Source organism: Falco biarmicus, chromosome 3, assembly GCF_023638135.1.
Source record: "Falco biarmicus isolate bFalBia1 chromosome 3, bFalBia1.pri, whole genome shotgun sequence".
Classification (NCBI taxonomy): domain Eukaryota; kingdom Metazoa; phylum Chordata; class Aves; order Falconiformes; family Falconidae; genus Falco; species Falco biarmicus.
In genome coordinates this window covers 83,332,347-83,351,289 of record NC_079290.1, presented here as the reverse complement: position 1 = coordinate 83,351,289, position 18,943 = coordinate 83,332,347, and the positions used below count along the sequence as shown (strand labels likewise).

Here is an 18,943-nt window from a genome sequence, read left to right as displayed (position 1 = left end):
ACTGTGCCCCCAGAGGAAGCACAGAGGTTCGTCAGGGCAGCTTAAGCCTTTCCCTGCATGTCCCCAGCTCCAGGGAACAGGGAGGCCAGTGCTGTGACACTCCTATGCCACAGCTGCACACATCGCTGCTTCAGATACACAGATTGATCCATATCCTTGACAAAAACCCCCAGTGCTTCAGAGCCAAGATCTAGGGCTTGCATGGTGACCATGTTCCCGAGAGCTGATTTCCTCTCCATGCTCAAGTGGAAGGAAGAGGATTTTGGCACAGGACTGTAGTCCAGGTGGAGGTACTGAGAACAGGTGAAATGCCTGCAAATCATTGTAGTTACCATTAATAATTTCAGCTTCAGTGTAACACTCTGTAGTACTGGTGTGTGTGAGCCTGACCCACCAGGACCCACGAAGGGACCTTGAACCAGCGATGGTTTGTGCCTCGTCTCCAATGCTTACTGACACAGGCAATTGTGACTGACGTGTCTTCGGCCCCTTTGGTAGCCAAGAGCAAGCTCTGGCAGCCCACGGCTGTTCTAAGCCCTGCCATCAGACACGTACTCTCACTTGGGACAGCCCCAGAGCAAGGACCATGCAGCAGCCTGGGGAGCTGCTTTGCTCCCTCAGCTGCAAGGGAAGCCCAAGCTGGAGGGAAGGGCTGAAAAGGGTGGGTCTGCCAAAGGGTCCCTGGGGCTTATGATGGTATGGCTAGAGCAGAAACAACCCCACCCCAGTCCCTGCCACACCTCCCCCTCCATAAACAGGGCAGATGGATAGCCCCTTTCTCCCCTGGTTCCCCCTCTTTTCTTCCCTCCCAGAGGTCACCTTCAGCGGGGAGGCAGCGTGCCCCAGGGCCAGAGCCATGGGGAAGGGGCGGAGCGTCACGCTTAGCCCCGTAATGCCTGGCAGCCCCTCCGGCTGCTCGGCGCAAGCTGAACCCAGCCCGGAGACTGCAGCGAGGGAAGCGAGGCAGCCCACGGCCGGCCGTCAGCGCTGCGCTGCTGGAGAAGGTGAGAGGCTTGGTACGGACTGGGAAGGCGAGTGGGAAGAGAAGTTACAGCCGTGGCAGGATGAATGAGACTGGACAGGCACGTAAAAGGGCACCCACCCCTCACAAATAGGTTTTGGAGACTCCGGTGTAGCACGCCGTCACAACGTGGAGTGCACCCGCTTTCCCACATCTGGTTGATGGTGAGCTCGTTAGGTGGCTCTGCCCCAAAAGGTTGCTTTGTGTCCGGTTGTGTCCGTTGGGATGGTGCCACAGTACCAGCTGGTTGGTTGGGAGGAGGGTGTGATGTGGCTTGTGCCAGTGAGATTGCTGCCGATTTCTGTCTGCGGAGGCTGCTGTGCGGAGATTGTGGCGTACTGCTTTCTGGGGAGAGGCTTTCTCTCTCTGGGGACCCTGCTAGGTGTTTCTGCCCAAGAAGAGCAATACGTAATACAGCTAAGGGGACAGTCATGCGGTTCTCCACGGTGAGATTAAACACTAGCCTGCTGACCAGTTTTAAGAAGCAGCTCGTAAATGTACCAGCAATAAGGCCAGAAACAACCGCTGCGATAACATGTTCTGATCCCTTTTCTGCATTAAATGTGGTTTGCACTAGAGGACATTTTAAGGGGAAAAAAGTACCGCTCTTAATTTAAAAGTTCGAGAGATGGAAGGGTATTTTTCCATACTGTTTGATGAGGGTTTTTTAGGGGAAAATATCCCTCTTCACAAAATCTGCACCGCAACTGAGGTTGCCTCATTTCGGCTTCAGCTATTAGTTTTATTATAATGCTTTAACTTAATTGGGAGAGCCCTCTTCAGTGACATTCTAGTTCCCACAAAGGTACATACAGATGGTAGTCTCAATTCTTTGCTATCTGTTTGATAAGCTAAAAAGACTGCTCCCCTGGAAGTTTCCCCTGTAATTGTCAGCCCTGTTGCCTTGCTCATGGTTTTAATCTGGTCCTTTTTCCATCAGACTCTGGACACCAGGGCTAGCTTGCTGAACTGTGATCTCATCAATACCATAAAAAAGAAAGAAAACATCCAAGAACTAATTCTGTTGACCCATCAGCTGTCCTTCAGAAGAATTCAGGAAATTTACCCTAGAGAAACCAAGATTTCACATAAGTATATTTTTAACATTCCAAAAATATCATTAAAAAGTAGATAAAGAAGAATGCAAAGCAGAGCAAATGGAAGGAATGCACTTCTAATAAAAATATGAAATCCACTGGTGCATGATACTCTCAGTTCTAGCGCAAAAGTCGTTAGCAGGTGGCCAGCTCTTAAAAAATACAGCTTTCCTAACTCAGCTGATTTTCAGAGATTAAATTTCAGACTGTCTCAGGGCATCTGTGTATAGGAACCTCTGCAGAAACTAGAGTTCACTGTAAGAGGCATATCGCCTCAGAGCAGATCTGTTATTTTGTTATAATCTATCTTAGTCTATGTAAAACTGAATGGCTATATCTATTTTTTCATTTACAGTGAAGCTCATTTTCTTAATTTAGCATCTGGAAAATGCCATTTTGCCACTCACTGCTGATGTTTCCTGTGTCTGACACTTTTTGGGCATTCTCTTCAATACTCTTGCAGAACGAATGCAAAAGTGGAATCTGAAACATCAGTAACCCTTGTACTGTTATTCTCTTAGACTTGTTTCTGTATCTTTAAGTTGTGTATCTGTATCACTGTAGATATTTCTAGTGCAATTCTGTATCATCCTACATACTAAGGCTTGCCAAGGAAATGAGGCTGTACCAGATCTACATTTTTGAGTTCACACGGTGCCCATTTTATCTGCAAAGCAGCATGAAGAACTTAGAATTGTCTAATTAATAACACGTTAATTTTTATTCTGTCACTCAATACCAGAATAAACTCTTGACTTCTTTGGTTGTTTGAAAGGTGTTTGTATGTGTGTATGTGCATGTACTAGTTTGATCAAGCAATGCATTATCTACCCAAACCCATTTTGTGTCATTTGCAAACATTTTCTGGATGATTTCAGTGCTTTCCTCTAGAACTTCTAGATCATTGACAAAGGTAAAAAATTATAACAGAGTCAGGATTTAATAAAATGAATTGTGTAGAGTGAGGACACCAATAAAATACATTAATATCCACTGTATTTGGCTTATTTTAAAATCCAGTAAAAATGTGTGGCTTCTTGGTTTTGACCAATGCCAAGATGAATTTGTACAGGTAGCTTTCAGGGAATGATGAGTGGGTGGGACGTTTCTGGCAGGTGCTCTATGAACCAATACTGGGCTGAGCACTGCTCCAAAGTCCCACCAATGACTTAGAGGTCAATGGGAAGCCCCCACAGGTAGGGTCCTTACACAGCCCCTAGACAGAAATGAACACGGCACTTAGATAACAACAGAGACACCAAGTGATGTGAATTACTTGATACACCAAGTCTGTTTGAGCAAAATGTGCTTTATTAAACATGGTACAAAAGTATTCAGGTAGAAACGAAGCAGGCAGCACCCAAAAAGTGACTTAAAGAGGAAGTGGACTTTTTCCTGAAAAAAAACCCCAACAGTAATTTGGAAAAACTTTGGAGTCATAATGGATGTATAAGGTAGTGCAGCTTCTCAGTGTGACGTTCCTGCAAAAAGACATCTTGGGGCCACAGCATAAGGCAGAGGGTAATTCTAGCTGAATGCGTCACAGGAGGCGTTCCCTCAGGAGCAGCTGGTGTTTTAATGGGGGGTGTGTGGTGTGCGTGTGTGTGTGTGAAAAAATGGTGAGGCTTCAGAAAAGAGCCATAAGATAGATTTGAGAGCTGGAGAATAGGCCTTGATTTAAGAATTGGACAGAAGGTTGCTTGAAGGCATTTAACCAATAAGAAGACTGAGAAGTGTCTTGATCAGAGAGCATGGAGATGTTTATTCAAAATTCAAAATTTTGATGTTTATTCAAAATTCAAAATGTGACAACAATTTCTGGAAGCTTCCTACCTGTTTTTTAACTAACTGATGTGGTCACCCCAGAAGTAGAGTGTGCCAGATGGTTTGTGAAGCCTAAATAAAGCATTGGTTAAATACATAGTCTGAGTTTCAGGCTGTACCCTGCTAGTTTTACTCAATCTAGTTTAAAATACGTTCTCATAGGCTGTGGTCATACCTCTGACCACAGTGCATATAAACCCTGCAAGAGTCAGGAGAAATATAACAGGCACCAAAAAACTCTTCTCTGGCTGAGAAATTTTAGCAGCAGGTTAGGTAAATTCAGATTAGGATATCATATAAATATGTAACAGCAAGAATATTAACACTGGCTTTTATATATAGTTGACCAAAGTTTGTCTTTGGATCAAGCCTGCATGACTTTTTGTAAGAGGTGCCCTAAATGTTGGTTATTGAGTTAGGGTTAAAGCTCTGTAGAAGATCAGACAAGAAAATGGACCTACGTGCCATACGCTCAAGGCCATTTTTAATGGAGTGTCTTTGATATGAGGAGAGGCTGAGACAGCTGAAACTCTTCAGCTTGGAAAAGAGAAGGCTCAGAGGGAATCTTGTTGGTGTATATAAATAACTGATGAGAAGGAATGAAGAAAAGGGAGAAAAAATTTTCTCAGTAGTGCTCATTGACAGGGCAAGAGGCAATGTGCACAACTTAAAATGAAGGAATTCCATGTAAACAGAAGAAAACATTTAAAAAAAAAAAAAAAACCAAAAAGCTTTGGGGGTGGTCAAACAGCATGATAGGTTGCCCAGAGAGGTTGTGGAATGTCCATCTGTGGAGATATTGAAAACTCGACTGGACACCTTCCTAGATAACCTGCTACAGCTGCTGCTGCTTGAGCAGGAGAATTGGATTAGATGATCTCAAGAGCTCCCTTAAAGCCTAAAACCCTCTGTGATCCTGATGTCATAGCACCATCTCTGTTATACAGAGATTATACTGTCTTTGGCTCTTGACATGTATGAAGTGCTTTATTGGACCAAATATATTAATCATTTTGGTTGAAGAATAACATTTCCTAGAATAACATTTCCGGAATAACATTTCCTAGACTAAGATACTATATCTCTGTCGGCTGGCTCCTTCTCAACTCAGGAAGCTAGGAAGCATCTCCTGATAGTGGAAGGGGTGTGAATTTCTTGCTGCTGTAATCAGAGACTCTTTTGTGGAATTAGGGTTTTTCACATATTGACAGCCTGGAAACAGGACCCCTAGCAGGGATGAAGACAGTAAGGACAGTGGAGGAAAGAACAGTTTTGAAAAGGACCCTCCTTTCTATCTTCAGTACAGCACAGCCAAATGGTGAGTGCATCCTGGCCAGGCCTGGTGGCCTCCTCCCCAGTGCTTGTCATTCTGCAAAGGGCAAATGGCACTCTAGAAGGTAACAGAGACAGGTGCAGAGCACGCAGGCACACTCTACTCAGTAGTGACCTAAATCTGGCTCTCACTGAGCTTCCTAGCTAATGGCAGTGGTATCTCAGGGAAAGACCTGACACCTTTGGCTATTCCTTGAGGTATGGACTGCATCCTGTAATCAATTTACTCAAGGGCAGCAAGAGCCAAAGCCTGCAAACTGTTCTGGAGTGACCACAGCTGGGGCTTCATTCATATGAAGCCCTGATCAGACCCACAGGATTGTCACTGTTCCTCAAGATGCTCTACTCATATCCTCCGGTTGCTCTGTTTTTCCAGGCTATTTCACTTTGATGTTCTACTCTGTACCCAGACAATCTGCCCTCCCATGCCAATGGGGCCATGTATGGAATTAAGGATCCTTGCAACCTGTACTGCAGCTCACTTGAAATATGGAGTGGAAAGACACAAGAGCTTTTTGGAATGTTTTTTACTGCAAAACCTTATGGACTGAAGTGTATTGACTCCCAAAGCTGGAGTGAAAACCAAGAATACACAGAGAAGCACATTGTCCCATTCACAAAAGCAAGTTTTCACACAGTAAATAGGAAAGAATGAATTAATCATATAAAAAACAGAGTAGATGAATCATATAATAAATAATTCAATACAAATAAAAACCAGATTAATGAATAGATATTGAAAATTATATAATTATTGAATAATACACTAAGTGGATGCAGTGAAAAGATTCTAACTTTGGGTTAGATAGCACTGATAGTTGGCTAGGCTACAAGGGAAGAAATTTTATCTAACTGAAGTTTGAGAAATTAAGTTATGTGAGAAGATCATGAACTATTTGCTGACAAGAACTTGTATATGACCATGAATTTGATATAGGAGGAACACTGTCTTACAGAAAAGATCTTCTGATATTTTTTTCACAAATATAAATCTAATGTGTTCTGCACAAGACAAGCAGACGTCTCCCCTGTTGTTCCACTCCCCATTTAGTGCGGCTTTACCCTATCTAATATCAAAGAGAGGTCTATGCCTTTCAAAGTTCTATTACATTTTAAGTTTTTTCACTATGTTCCTAGCTAGGACTCTTTAAAAAGCTTTTTCAACTGTTTGTTTTAACATTTCAATGTGGCAACACCATCTTGGAAATGTTAGTGGCCGTGTGGGTCCATTTGTGGGTTCTGCGATGCCCTTGCTGTGTGGAATTTCACAAGCTGTGCTGGCTGGGCAGCAAACAGGAGGACATCAAAGCAAATTCTCTAAAATACTTTTCAGACTGTCTTCCCCTGCAAATTTCTCCCCAGCCTTCCATTCATACCCTCCCATGCATGCATTTGTTCATTGTTGAACTCCCTGTGGACTGTACTAACTGTGGCTGCTGTTGGCTCTCACATCAAGGCAAAGCCTTTGCAGAAAAATGGAGCCAATTACTTTGTGCTTCTGAATTGGATAAGATTTAGCAGTGCTGTCTAGGCAAGAAGGGAAGGGAAAAGAAGGGGAACTGTCCCACAAATAGTCCCTGTCTCCTATACAATTCCAGCCTTTTTGTAGGTTGCTAGCAGCAGTGGGGGCTGGGACCTGAAGGAACTGTAATAAGCTCTGTCACAGATAGAGTAATGTAAAAACTAAGGGAAAAGACTTAATTCTTTCTGTTCCCACTCATATTCCCAGGATGCCATATTCCTTTTGAGCAATGTGAGGTCCTGTTTCCTCCCCAGAAAGGCATCATGTGATATGCCTTTATCATGGAATATTTGATGGGAAGAGATCCTGAGTTTGTAGGTGCAGATATGAGCCACTGGGTTTACATCAGAGCTCTGGCTCACTGCACAGTGTGTAAGACTCATCTGAAAATGCTGCAGCACTCAGGCTCTTGGGCTGCATGCTGGGGTGCCTTAGGCAAAGTGCTACCAGCGGGTCGCGGGAGGTGATCCTTCCTCTATTCAGTGTTAGTGAGGCTACATCTGGAGTAGCAGGTCCAATTCTGGCCTCCTCAGCAGAATGATATGGGCATACTGGAACACATCCAGTCTGTGAAGATGATTAAGATATTGGATCATCTCTCATACGAGGAGAGGCTAAGAGAGTTAGGACTTGTTTAGCCTCAAGAGGAGAAGGCTCAAGGGAATCATATTATTGATGTGTGTAAATACCTGTAAAAAAGACACAGACAGAGTTTTCTTAGTGATACAGAATGACAGGACAAGAGGCAGTGGGCCTGAAACACAGAATTTCTATTTAAGCGTAAGAAAAAGTTTTTTTTCCATAATGGTGACCAGACATGAAGAAGTTACCCAGAGCAGTTGTGGAGTTTCCATTCCAGGAGATATTCAAAACCAGTCTGGACACAGTCATGAGCAACCTGCTTTAGTTAACCTTCCTCTGAGCAGGAGGTTGCACTAGGTGATCTCCAGAGGTATCTTCTGACCTTGACCATCCTGTGACTCTGGTTCTGTGACCTTGCTCCAAAGCCAGGATGGGTTCCCAGGCCTGGAGTGCCTGTGTTCAGAGCATAGGGAAATAGTCATGGGGAGAGTGCTGCCACAGGTGCCTTAAAATGCTGCCTTGTAGCTGGCTGAGGGGACTGAAAAAGCATTTCTCTGAAATGGGTCAGAAGCAGCTGGCTGTAGCTCAAAATGCCATTGAAGTCCAAGCTTCCTTCCTGCCTAAGTTCCTTGGCTGCACAGATAAGTGACTTTGGGTCAGAAATGTCAGCAGATGTGTCATCAGTCAGAGGTACTGAGCAACCTTCGACTTGCTCAGAGCACACTGGCTCTGACTAGCAGTCCCTTTTCTATAATGGGCTAGCTGTGCCTCTGCCTGAGGGGCAACTGCCTCAAGGACTTTCTTCAATGAGCAGTAGGGGTGGGTTTCTGAGTAGAGAGACACGGTCTTGCTGCAATAGGCTAAGGAGAGCAAGAGGACTGGGTCATGCTTGATAATCTGGGACCCTGCTAATGTTTTGCTTGTTGCCTAACACTTTGAAGACTAGAGTAAGAGGAGGCCTGGAAGGCCAAGCTTTAGTATAGCTGGCACAGAAAGGTGATCCAGGTCTTTGAAATTAGAGGCTCCAGGGATTTCAATTACAAGAGTAAAGCACCTGCCTGGAGGCCAGGAAGGATTAGAGGACTGAAGGAGGTCTTCTTCAATAAAGGGACCTTTTATATATGATGAGGGGCTTTGCCCAGAGGTGTACTGTATAAAAGCACAAGCTCAACTCTAGCACAGCTACAAGAGTGCTCAGTCTCCAAGTGGCAGAAATATCCCCTGCCATGGCAGGATTTACATGGCGTGTCCAGTCTGTTTTTTTTCTGTGCATGTTGTGATGTTCCTGACTTGGGCTGTGGTGTTTCTGCAGCGCTCATCAATGGCTGAGAGCTCAGCTGTGGCAGCGGCAGGGACAGCAGCACCAACAGTGCTAGATGAGCTTCTGGAGATCACAGCTCAGAGCCTGGTGCGCACCGAGGTGGCCGAACACTATGAGGTTATCAAGGAGCTGGGCAGGGGCAAGTATGGCCACGTGATGCTAGTGACCCACAGGCAGAGAGGTAAGGAACCGACTGCGCCCGATGAGCTACTGTGCCTTGCCTCCTCTCTGCTGACCAGGGCGCTGGGTGGGCTGGTGGCTCCTTGGGGCCAGGCACCAGGTACAATGGGGGGTCCCCAGGGAGACCGGTGGGGTAGAGACCTCCCCAGCCAGGGATCATCCCATTGCACCCGGCCAAGGAGAAGGTGATGCCAGGGGGCAGCCCAGAACATCAGGCAAGGTTACAGTGAAGCAGCAGGTCCAAGGTCAAGCTGGGATGTCAATCCACAAGTCAGGATCAATAGGGTTCATGGCTAGGCACCACTGTGGGTGTGATACAGCTGGAAACCAGCAGTCCCACCACACAGCTCAGGCAGAGTGTGAAGCCCCAAGCCTGAACTTCAATGGTGCCCTAAGGCCCATGGAGAGAATGTGTGAGTGGGGGTCCTAGGTGGGGTTTGCCAGGCTGTTAAGGCCTGTGAGTGCCCAGAGGCCCTGACACTACTCTTCCTCATCCCAGACTGATGGCCCATGTAGCCTGAAGTTCCCTTGCTCTGCCCGGTGCTCCTGTGCATGCCCTGACTGGCTCAAAACTCACACTGGCAATGCCTGCTCCCAGATCTGGTGTCCACAGGATATAACCACAGAAAGCTTCATCCCAGAGACTTCCCTGTGGCTGTGAGTGTTGAGACCCATGGCTACTCAGTGCCTTCTCTGTCTGGCCTTGGGGTAAGTGACTTTCAGGGATGTCTAACCCACTCTCCCCATCCCCAGGGACTCCTATGGCTCTCAAGCTGCTACCCAAAGCCAGTACCAAGCTGCACACCTTCCTGTACGAGTATTGCGTGGCGCTTTCCCTTGCCACTCACCCTGCCATCATCGGCATGTTTGGAATTGCCATTGAGTCCAGCCAATACTATGGCTTCCTCTATGAACCAGCACTGCACAAAGACCTCATTTCTATCATCAAACCCCGGGTAAGTGAGCGCTGCTACAAGGCCATGGGAACTGGGACTGTCCTCCTGTCTGCCTGTCCCTGTGTAGTCTGCCTGGGTCGGAGGGAGGGCGATAAAGGCAGTGGGCTGTGGGTCTCTCTGGGGTCTATAGTGTTGAAGCAGCTTCAGGCTTGCAAGACCAGAAATGCAAAAGTGTCCCCCAGTGTAGAGCACGCAGGTGACAGCGCAGCTGGCAGGGCTGCCAAGGTGCCCCACGTGTGCCATACCGCCTGCCTCTCTCCCTGTGCAGGACGGTATCCCCGAGCCAGCTGCGAAGCAGTGTGCCAAGCAGCTTGTGAGCGCGCTGGAGTTCATCCACAGCCGAGGGCTCGTGTATCGTGATGTCAAGCCTGAGAACGTGCTGCTTTTTGATCCCGAGTGCCGGCGCATCAAGCTGACTGACTTCGGGCTTACACGGCCTAAGGGTACCAAGCTCAAGCTGGTGGCAGGGGTAATCCCCTACACCGCCCCCGAGCTGAGCAACACCACTGATGCCCAGGGGGTGCCCATTGACACCAGCTTGGATGCCTGGGCCTTCGGCGTGCTGCTTTTCTGCCTGCTGACAGGCTACTTCCCCTGGGAGCAGAGCCTGCCAGATGACCCCTTCTTTGAGGACTTCATGCTGTGGCAGGAGACAGGCCTGGAGGAGGACCTGCCCCGCCACTGGAAACGCCTGACGGCTGAGGCTGCCCTGATGCTGCGGAGCCTGCTGGCCCTAGATCCCACCAAGCGTGGCCCTGTCAGTGGGGCGCTGCGCTATGTGGATTGCCCTTGGAGGCTGGAGGATGGGCACAGCGAGGAGGCTGTGGTGAAGCCCTAGAGCCTGCTCCCCATGGGAGGAGGGAAGGCATGCCTCACCTGGCAAGGGGCTGTGGGGTCTGGGGCATTACAATGGCCCGGGCGTGAGAGGCCATGATGACCCAGAGAGCAACTTTTCTGCAGTACTCTCCCTGCTGTCATGGAGCCAGGCTCCTTCCCCCCCTGATGGTCCTAACCCCATGGCTGCCCAGTGCAACTTCCTCGTGTTTCCTTGGGGCTCGAAAACATCTCCTTCCTCTTGGAAATATCTATCTGCATGTGAGGCACCTCTCGCTTCCTGACAACAGGGACTCCAGGGCATTTTCTAGGGGCTGCAGCACCTGCCTTGTCTCAAAATAGAGCAAAATATGTACTATTGTGTTTCTGTATGTGGCTCTTTTTCCCTCATAACAAAAGGCCTGTGGGGCCCCACTTGCTGTGGGGGAGCAGGGGCACGACAGAACCTGCGCAAGGCAGGGGCCACCCCTGGATGCTGCCTGGGCCTCCATCAGGATCCTTGAAGGGTGGCTTCAGGATGGTGGGTTAGAAGTGCTGGGGACCCCCCAGCATATGACTGCAGATGGTAGCTGGGGACTGATGATGGTGTTGAGAAGGTGGTGGGAGCCATGGAGGTGGAGTGCTGGAGAAAGCTGCTGGGAATCACACATTGTAACCTACCCACTGCCATAGGTTTCTTCCCATTTCCTTCTGTTCAGAACCAGCTAACAGACAGGCTCTTGTGCACAGAGGTTGTTAGCAGCAGGAGTCTTAGTGTTAGTTTGCACAAAAATTCCCCTCTAATTCCTGCCACTTAGGAGAATGGCCTTCTGCAAACACTGAGAGCCCTGGTAAAGCACAGTTCACCCCTCTGCCTCCCTGAGTGGCTTAGGTGCAAGTGGAAAAGTGAGCTCACTCTCATGAACATCCACATGTATGATTGAGCTAAGAAGACAGTAGCACTGTGAGGGTGGTTGGCCTGGGCATCACCGGGAAAGGCTAACAGAGGAGCTGTAACCACAGGTTACATAAATTTATCTGTATGAATAACCCCATCAAAATTGCCTTAGTGATACCTCCTAGCAGTCCTACACCATTGCCTTGCTCTCACTCCTCATCCTCCTCCAGACTGACTGCTCTCTCCTCGTAGAGCCAGCCCCTCTGTACAAGCCTCCACTACCACTTCTTCCTTGCTCCTATTCTCCTGAATCCTCCAGTCCCAAGAAACCATTTCCAAGACTATCCAATGCCAGCCCAAGCACATCTCCTCCCTTATACTGCCTTCAGGTTCTAAGAGAATTTTCTTCATGCTCTTGTAGATGCCTGGTTACCCCTCTGCAAGACTTTTCTTCTCCCATTTCCTTTCACTGCTTTAACCCTTCCCCAGCAACACACCCTTCCTAATCCCGCAATGTCCTTCTAGGTGCACATTTTAATCCTGGAAAGAGGTAGTAAGGAGGGAATTAGGTGTTAGAAACTCGTCTTTGCTCCTCTTTCCAGTCCCCAGGATTACGCTGTTGGTAATCCCCTCCAGCTCTTAGCCTGATCTTATTCCTGGAAACATCTCCAGCTCAGTATCCATTCTCAGTGGCTTTGTAACTTCTAAAAATGCAATGTTCAAGCACCACACTTTCTAGCATCCCAGATTTTCTTTCATCTCAGATCCTTTCCTGCACATACTCTTTTGTAGCTCCCCAGACTCCAGCTCTCTTTTTCCAAGTTCTTTTCACCCACTGGCATTTTACCATTGCTTGCCTTCCTCACTAACATCCCCTTTCTACTATCCATTTCCTGGTAAGCAACTTTCACTCATTCCTTTCTCAGCAACATCACCTCCATACTATTCTTTTGTACTTTTCCTGCTCCCTACATCACTTAACCCTTGTGTCTTCCTTCCAACTCCCCAATCTATCTTATCAACCAGCATTTGCTTACCCTACTCAAGACACAGTTTTCTTCTGGCTGCTTCCATTTCTTAGACTCTTTCATTACCCAAAACCATAGTAAATGTTGTTCAGCTGTGGCCGGCTGAGATTTGGCCTTAATTACTCTTTGATTACTATTGGAACAGCACAGGAGTGTTAAGGTACCAACAAAAAGGGGAGAAGCCATAACACCAATGGATTTACAGGCCAGGTAGCTGACAATTATTCAGTGAAAATAATGGAAAATCTGATACAGATGCTTACTAATAGAGAATTATAGAACAGGAACATGGCTTTTTGGAATGCAACACTCAACTCAACATTCTATTTGATAATAAAGTTGTGTTTAATAAAGTAAATTCATAGTGTTACACAACTTTTGTAAGGCATGGCCTATTGATAGAAAGAAAATTACATTATGCTGTATTGATTAAGAAGATGGAGTACTATGCAAAGTCAATAAAGCATACATTAAGTGAATTAAGAACTTCTGATGGACAGAAGAAATACTTGTCAGTTGGGAACGCTCTTTGGTTATGATGATAGCTGTAAGTCCCTTCCAACTGAAATAGTCTATTCTATTCCATTCTATTCTTATAAATGTGTATAAATAACCAATGGAAGGGTACAAAATAGATGTAGCCAGAGTCTTCACAGCAGTACTGGGTGATAGGACAAGAGGCAATGTACACAAATCTAAATGCAGAAGATTCCATTTAAACATAAGAAAAATGGCTTTACAGTGATGGTGGCCAAACACTGGAACATTAGTTGTGGTTTCTCTGTGTTTGGAGATATTCAAAAGCTGATTGAACAGGGCCCTGGTCAACCTGCTCTGTGTTTTGAGCAGGAGGCTGGGCTAGGCGATCTCCAGAGGTCCTGTCCAGCACCAACCATGCTGCAACATTTTTCATTTTGAGAACAGCATGTGTTGCAGCTGGAGATGTGTGGGGCCCCCAGCATCTCTGCTTTGGAACTGCTCAGTGTTGCATGCGGTGGTCTCAGCAGAGCTGGGCACAAGATGCAAAACTGGTTCAACAAGAAAGGATTAGCAAGATTTAAGGGTTTATTCCAAATTAAAGAAAACTTGAACTGGTGTAACACTGACATCTTTGGGGAAACAGATGAAACTGCCCAGTTCCATCAGGACCAACGCTGCTTTTTGAAGGTGCTGATGAGGATCAGGGATTTGATGTTGCATAACAAAGATGATGTGACAGAGGCTATTGGCAGGGAACAGTGGTGATGACCAGGATTGTTTCTTTTGTCATCTATATCACAGACCCTTGAGACTTTGGCAGAAGGGGTTTCTGCTGCCAGAACTTTGTGTGATATGTAGCTACGTGATGAAATCAGCACTGTGACTGCATCATGTGCATAATGTGATGTGGACAGGGTTACAATCAAACAAGCACAGCAGTAAGCAAAGTAGCAAAAGCCCTGCCTTGAGCCAACTCCCCAGCATGGGCTCCTTTTCTCAATGGCTTAATCATAATTGTATAATTCCAGCTGGATTTCTTATATCAATGAATAAAAAACCATGCTGAAGCCTATCCCCGGGGGGGTGGTGTCTGAAAAAAGATCTGCTTGTCCCCATCACCCCCGCAGCAGCTGCTGGGAGAAGCTGAATGGAACGGAGCTGCGTGCAAACATGCTGGCCCTTTGCAGGCACAGCCGCTGGCTGCAGGAGAGCTGGCCAGATGCCCAGCACTGTAAAGGGCAACATCTCAGCTAATGTAGGCACAAGGTATGGGGTGGATCTGGTGTCATCCCCAAAGAGGCATCAGGTGGCTCCAAAGGGGAGGGAAAGACATGGTACTTCACTCCTGTTCAGGGTGGAATGAAGGGATAAATTGGGTAATTATAGACCTCGCTGTACTATGTGAGTTCTGGTTGCAGTGATTGCAGTCCACAAAGTGTGAACACAGGCCCTAGTGCCCCGGTGCCTGCAGCATACTGCATGTGCAGGCTGGGAGCATAGATCACATGGCTTTTGGTAGGATGCATGGTCTATGTTTCTGGGTCCCCTTGTGCACTTTGCTATGGATTCTCTTCCTCTTCTGCACCATACACTCCACATGGCTCCTGAATAGTCATGCTCTGCAGCAGCCTGAGGACTGCGATGCGATGCGGAATGCAGCCTGCAGGGTGTAGGCAAGGCATGGGCCAGCACTTTGATATTGCAGGGGCAGGGTGGTGTGTTGAGCCTGGATCCATTAACTGGACAGATCCTTTGGTTGTAACACTCCTTCCAGTTAGGAAGTCTTGGTGTGAAGAAGTGGAAGTGGAAGCGGTTTGCTAGACAGAGATGTGAAAATGCAGGCAGATATGAAAGTGATTGCCCCAGGTCGTGCTGATGGTCAAACAGTGCCACAGACCAGTCATCTCAGAATTAAAATGTTGAGTGTTGAAGAGCGCACTTAGGCAAATTAGCTGGGTTAACCACAGGTCAGCAATATGCCCAACATATAGACCGTATTGCGATGCTGGCTAGACTCGGGATATAAAAGGGAGGGTAGGACCAGGTTGGATAATGGGGTCAATGTCATCGCCTCCTACAGGAAGTTTAATAGAAGTCAGTGTGTTGGACTGGCTGACCCAGTGTCTAAAGGCAGGACAGAAGTCCAGCTGTCAAGACCTCCCCTCAGTTAGGCTTCTGGTGTCATTTCTAGAAGCTTGCAACGTATGATCTTCCTTCCATCTTACCGACTCTGACACTGTGTTACTTCCATCCCTTCCCACTTCAACTCTGTTAAGTATCATCACTAGGACTGTGACTGAAGTTTTTTAGGAAGGGTAGCGAAGGAGTAATTCTCCATGTTTCCCAGAGTTCCCTTGTAGCCTTGTCTCCTGAACAACACTGTGTGAAGGCTCTGTGCAGCCCTTCCTACTCTGTACACAGATGTCAGGTCTTAAGACTGCAGAGGGGCTGAGCATCAGATTCCAAAAATGAGTGGGGAAAAGCATCTCAGGCCAGGGAATATGATAGGGCAGGTGCAAGACTGCATAGTGCCTGATCCTGCCTCCTCCCACACTGCTTGTTCTTGAGTTTTGACTTTCACTTCAAAGACAAAGTAGACCAGAGCTTTGACAAAAAGCACATAATATAACCCTGTTCCAAACAACTGTCCTTCTGAGCAGAGGGATGGAAACAGACAAAAACTAGCAGATAGAGATGGTGGGAACTTGTTACCTTCCTTTTTTTGCTCATGTAGGGGCATGCTGGCAACAACTGCAACCCAGCTGATGTCTTCTAGAGCTGCCTGTAGCCTTAAGAAGCCACATAGCCTCATTGTCATGCCAAAGGACAAAGAGCTGCAGGATTGAAAGTGGCTCGATTAGAAGACACATGGTCTCTGACCAGGAAACACGCAATGGCTCATGGAGTTTCAGCCATTAACTTTTTTTTCCTCTGTCCTGCATCCCCGAGTGGAGGTGCATGAACCAGAGGGAAACGCCTTAGACTATGCTCTGAAGAAGCAATACAGGTGCTCACTGTACAACTCAATGGCTCTTTTCACCCGGTTGGGAGAGGAGCTACTCTCTTTCACTTATGACTCATATAAATCAGTTCATTTCCTTGCACCACTAATCTGGGGAGCTGTAGCAGGAAGAGGCATGCTCTTGTGTCCTCAGGTTCCCCTCCCTCATACCCATTCTGCTCATAGTGCTTCAGAGAAGACTGCAGCACCTTTATCCCACCAGGACTGTTTATCACTCAGCTAGAAACATAAGAAAGCACTTGCACAAAGAGCAGCTGCTGTTTGGGTACTGCTGGTAGCAGGGTAGGAGTGGACTTCAGCAGGCAGGTTGTGCGGCTTCTATTCCCAGTGCTGGAGGAGGTTAGGGCAGAGGAGGTTAGAGCCTCCTGGTGACTCTCTGCATGTCTTTGCAGGTAGCCATTGCCAATCTCTGTTTGAGTTTACTGTTGCTGGGCTACCCTGGGAACTGCTGAACTAGTTGGTCTCTTCTGTCCTGCTCCATAATGGAAATGTGGGGATTAAGTGGGAGCTATGATAGGCAGTGATTCTGCCCTGCCCCTTAGCCTGCCACCCTCTCACTGGTTCCTGGCTGCACAAGGGCATGTCAGGAACTAGATAGGGCTGGCAGAGACCTGGCTGTAATAGGATGCCTCTGTCCTTTCCTTTCCTTCTGTCACTGTGGGACAGAGATGAGTTTATAGCACGTGGTATGTGGGAGCTGCCAGGTGGCACTGGCCAAAGGAATGATGGGACCTCAAGAGGGGAAGGTAACCGGCCACCCACCATCAAGGATCAGTTTGGTTCAATGGGTGGAAACCTGACTGATGAGAAATTGGGACACAGAGCCAAGTCCTGAGCTCAGGTCACCCAGCAGGCTGGGGCTGGGAACAGTATTAAGTAATCCTGACTTCAGGTCTCCTTAACCAATAGACATACCTGTTTCCCCAGAGTTAGGCAAAGACTTGGAAGTCCTGACCCCAAATTCTCTTGTCTTTTCCACCCCTTCCCTTCTTACCACTAGCTCCTGCCCCTTGGACTTTAGCTCAGGACTGTATTATTTGAAACAGGAGACTTGACTCCCTTCCACCTGAATTTACAATTCACTGGACTCCTTGCTCTGCCTGCATTGCTGTCGCCATTGCTTTCCCATTGTGTGTGCCAACAAGCCACTGCCTTCAGAGGTCAGAACCAATATTTCTTGTTTTGCTCTCACTACTATGTCCAAAATTACCATCTAAGACTGCTGCAGTCAAACACTTAATTGTGAAGGTGGCTAGCTGCCCACTGCAGCAGTCTCAGATGGGACATATTAGCTATTTGCTGTAGTTGCAAACATTTTTGCTGGGATGGCTGGCTGATAATTCATGAAGTCTAACAAAGATATCGATCTGCACAACTCCGCACAGTATTTCCACAGAAACAAAACACTTGTGGCATTTCTGTTGCAGGAGTTACATTCCCAATGAAAGCCAGGCACCAAAACCAATACTTCTCTCTTTAGTCAAAACAATTCCTTCTGAGCAGCTCTGGTAGTTCCTTTCTAGGTCACTTAACGACTCATTTCTCATGTGTTGATTCAAAGTAGACCAGTCTATAGCCACACAGTTTGGATCTTATATCAGCAATGTCAAGCACATACCTCACCACAATCCATATAGGTTCTAAATTCCTAATGCTGTGGAAAGCAAGGGCAATAACGCCTGTATGGACCAAGGTCCTGCTTCCTGTGTTCCCTATTTTTGGCACAGCTACTCATTTTGCCAAGCCCTGTTTATAGATTGTGTTGTTCCTCAGTGGCTCTTGGGACTGTTTTTGGCTTGCTAGCGGAGGATGGCTGGGTAGCATTCACGTGTTACAATTATGCAGGGGAGAGTAGCAGGTCAGGATCAAGGCTCAGGTTGGATTAGGTTGGATTTCACATCCCTGCTTCTAAACTTTCAGCTTGTTCTTAAGGTCTGAGTGCTATTTTCCCAAAGATAATCCCAATCAGATGATGGCAAAGAAAGAGAAATGGGAAACTTTTTGTTCAAGGTGAGGAACCTTTCCTTATCAAGAGCAAAACCAGATCATTTGGAAGGCAGGCTCACATTAGGATGGATAGTGTTCAGCTCCATTTTCTGACTTTTCTGTTTATTCCAGGGTCTCATGGGATACTGGCAGAAATTTCCATGCTGATTCACAAAGCTGTTGCTTTGCAAGTCTCCTTCATCAGTCTCAGCTTTGTGATTTAAACATGTATCTGCTTCAGTGACAAATCTGCTCCCCATTTCATTGTCAGATCATTTTGTTGCAATTAGGAACCGAGGGTTACTACCTGACAACCTGCAGACATGGGAAGAGCTTATGTAGACACATATTTCTTAGATTAAAAGACTGAAACCTCATCCCTCAGTATAGCTTGTCAAGCAAACACTAACAGACCAGTCATGTCTGGGCAGTCACTGAAGAAGATAATTTCTTGCCTGTGCCCTGGGGCTGAAAAGAAGCATTTAAGAACAGAAAATCAGTCAATACATGTCTTCTTAGACTTCACAGCCTCAGACCCAAGGAATTAATTGGATTTTCTTCACATCCCCACATTTTCTTTCCTTATAGTGCTGTTGGTAGGCTAATATATATAATAGGGAATAGCTATGAATAGTTCCTGAAGGCTTTATAGCCTTCTCAAACCTACTTTTTCAGGCCTGCAGCTTTGCCATGAGATTCAGTTATGTTAGTACTCAGAGAGGATAAATGTATGCGTTTTCTGTAGGTGAGTAAATTGTACACAAGATAAATTCAACATGCCTGGATTAGGGGCTAGTAAACTCCAGCAGCAGGTAAACTGGGATATGTGTAAATGATTGCCTGCCCACCCTTTCTGTATCCCTCCTCCACGGTGGAGCACA

At 46.8% G+C, this 18,943-nt stretch overlaps 1 protein-coding gene across 1 annotated transcript; it reads left to right on the top strand.

Moving 5' to 3' along the window:
* The first annotated feature begins 914 nt into the window (after nucleotides 1-914).
* LOC130146403 (serine/threonine-protein kinase SBK2-like) lies at nucleotides 915-10,981 on the top strand. The gene is made up of 4 exons (XM_056332511.1): nucleotides 915-1,004; nucleotides 8,691-8,880; nucleotides 9,633-9,835; nucleotides 10,104-10,981. Exons 2-4 carry the CDS (start codon nucleotides 8,700-8,702, stop codon nucleotides 10,671-10,673), a joined length of 954 nt encoding a protein of 317 aa, XP_056188486.1. The 5' UTR covers nucleotides 915-1,004; nucleotides 8,691-8,699; the 3' UTR covers nucleotides 10,674-10,981.
* Nucleotides 10,982-18,943: the final 7,962 nt, after the last annotated feature.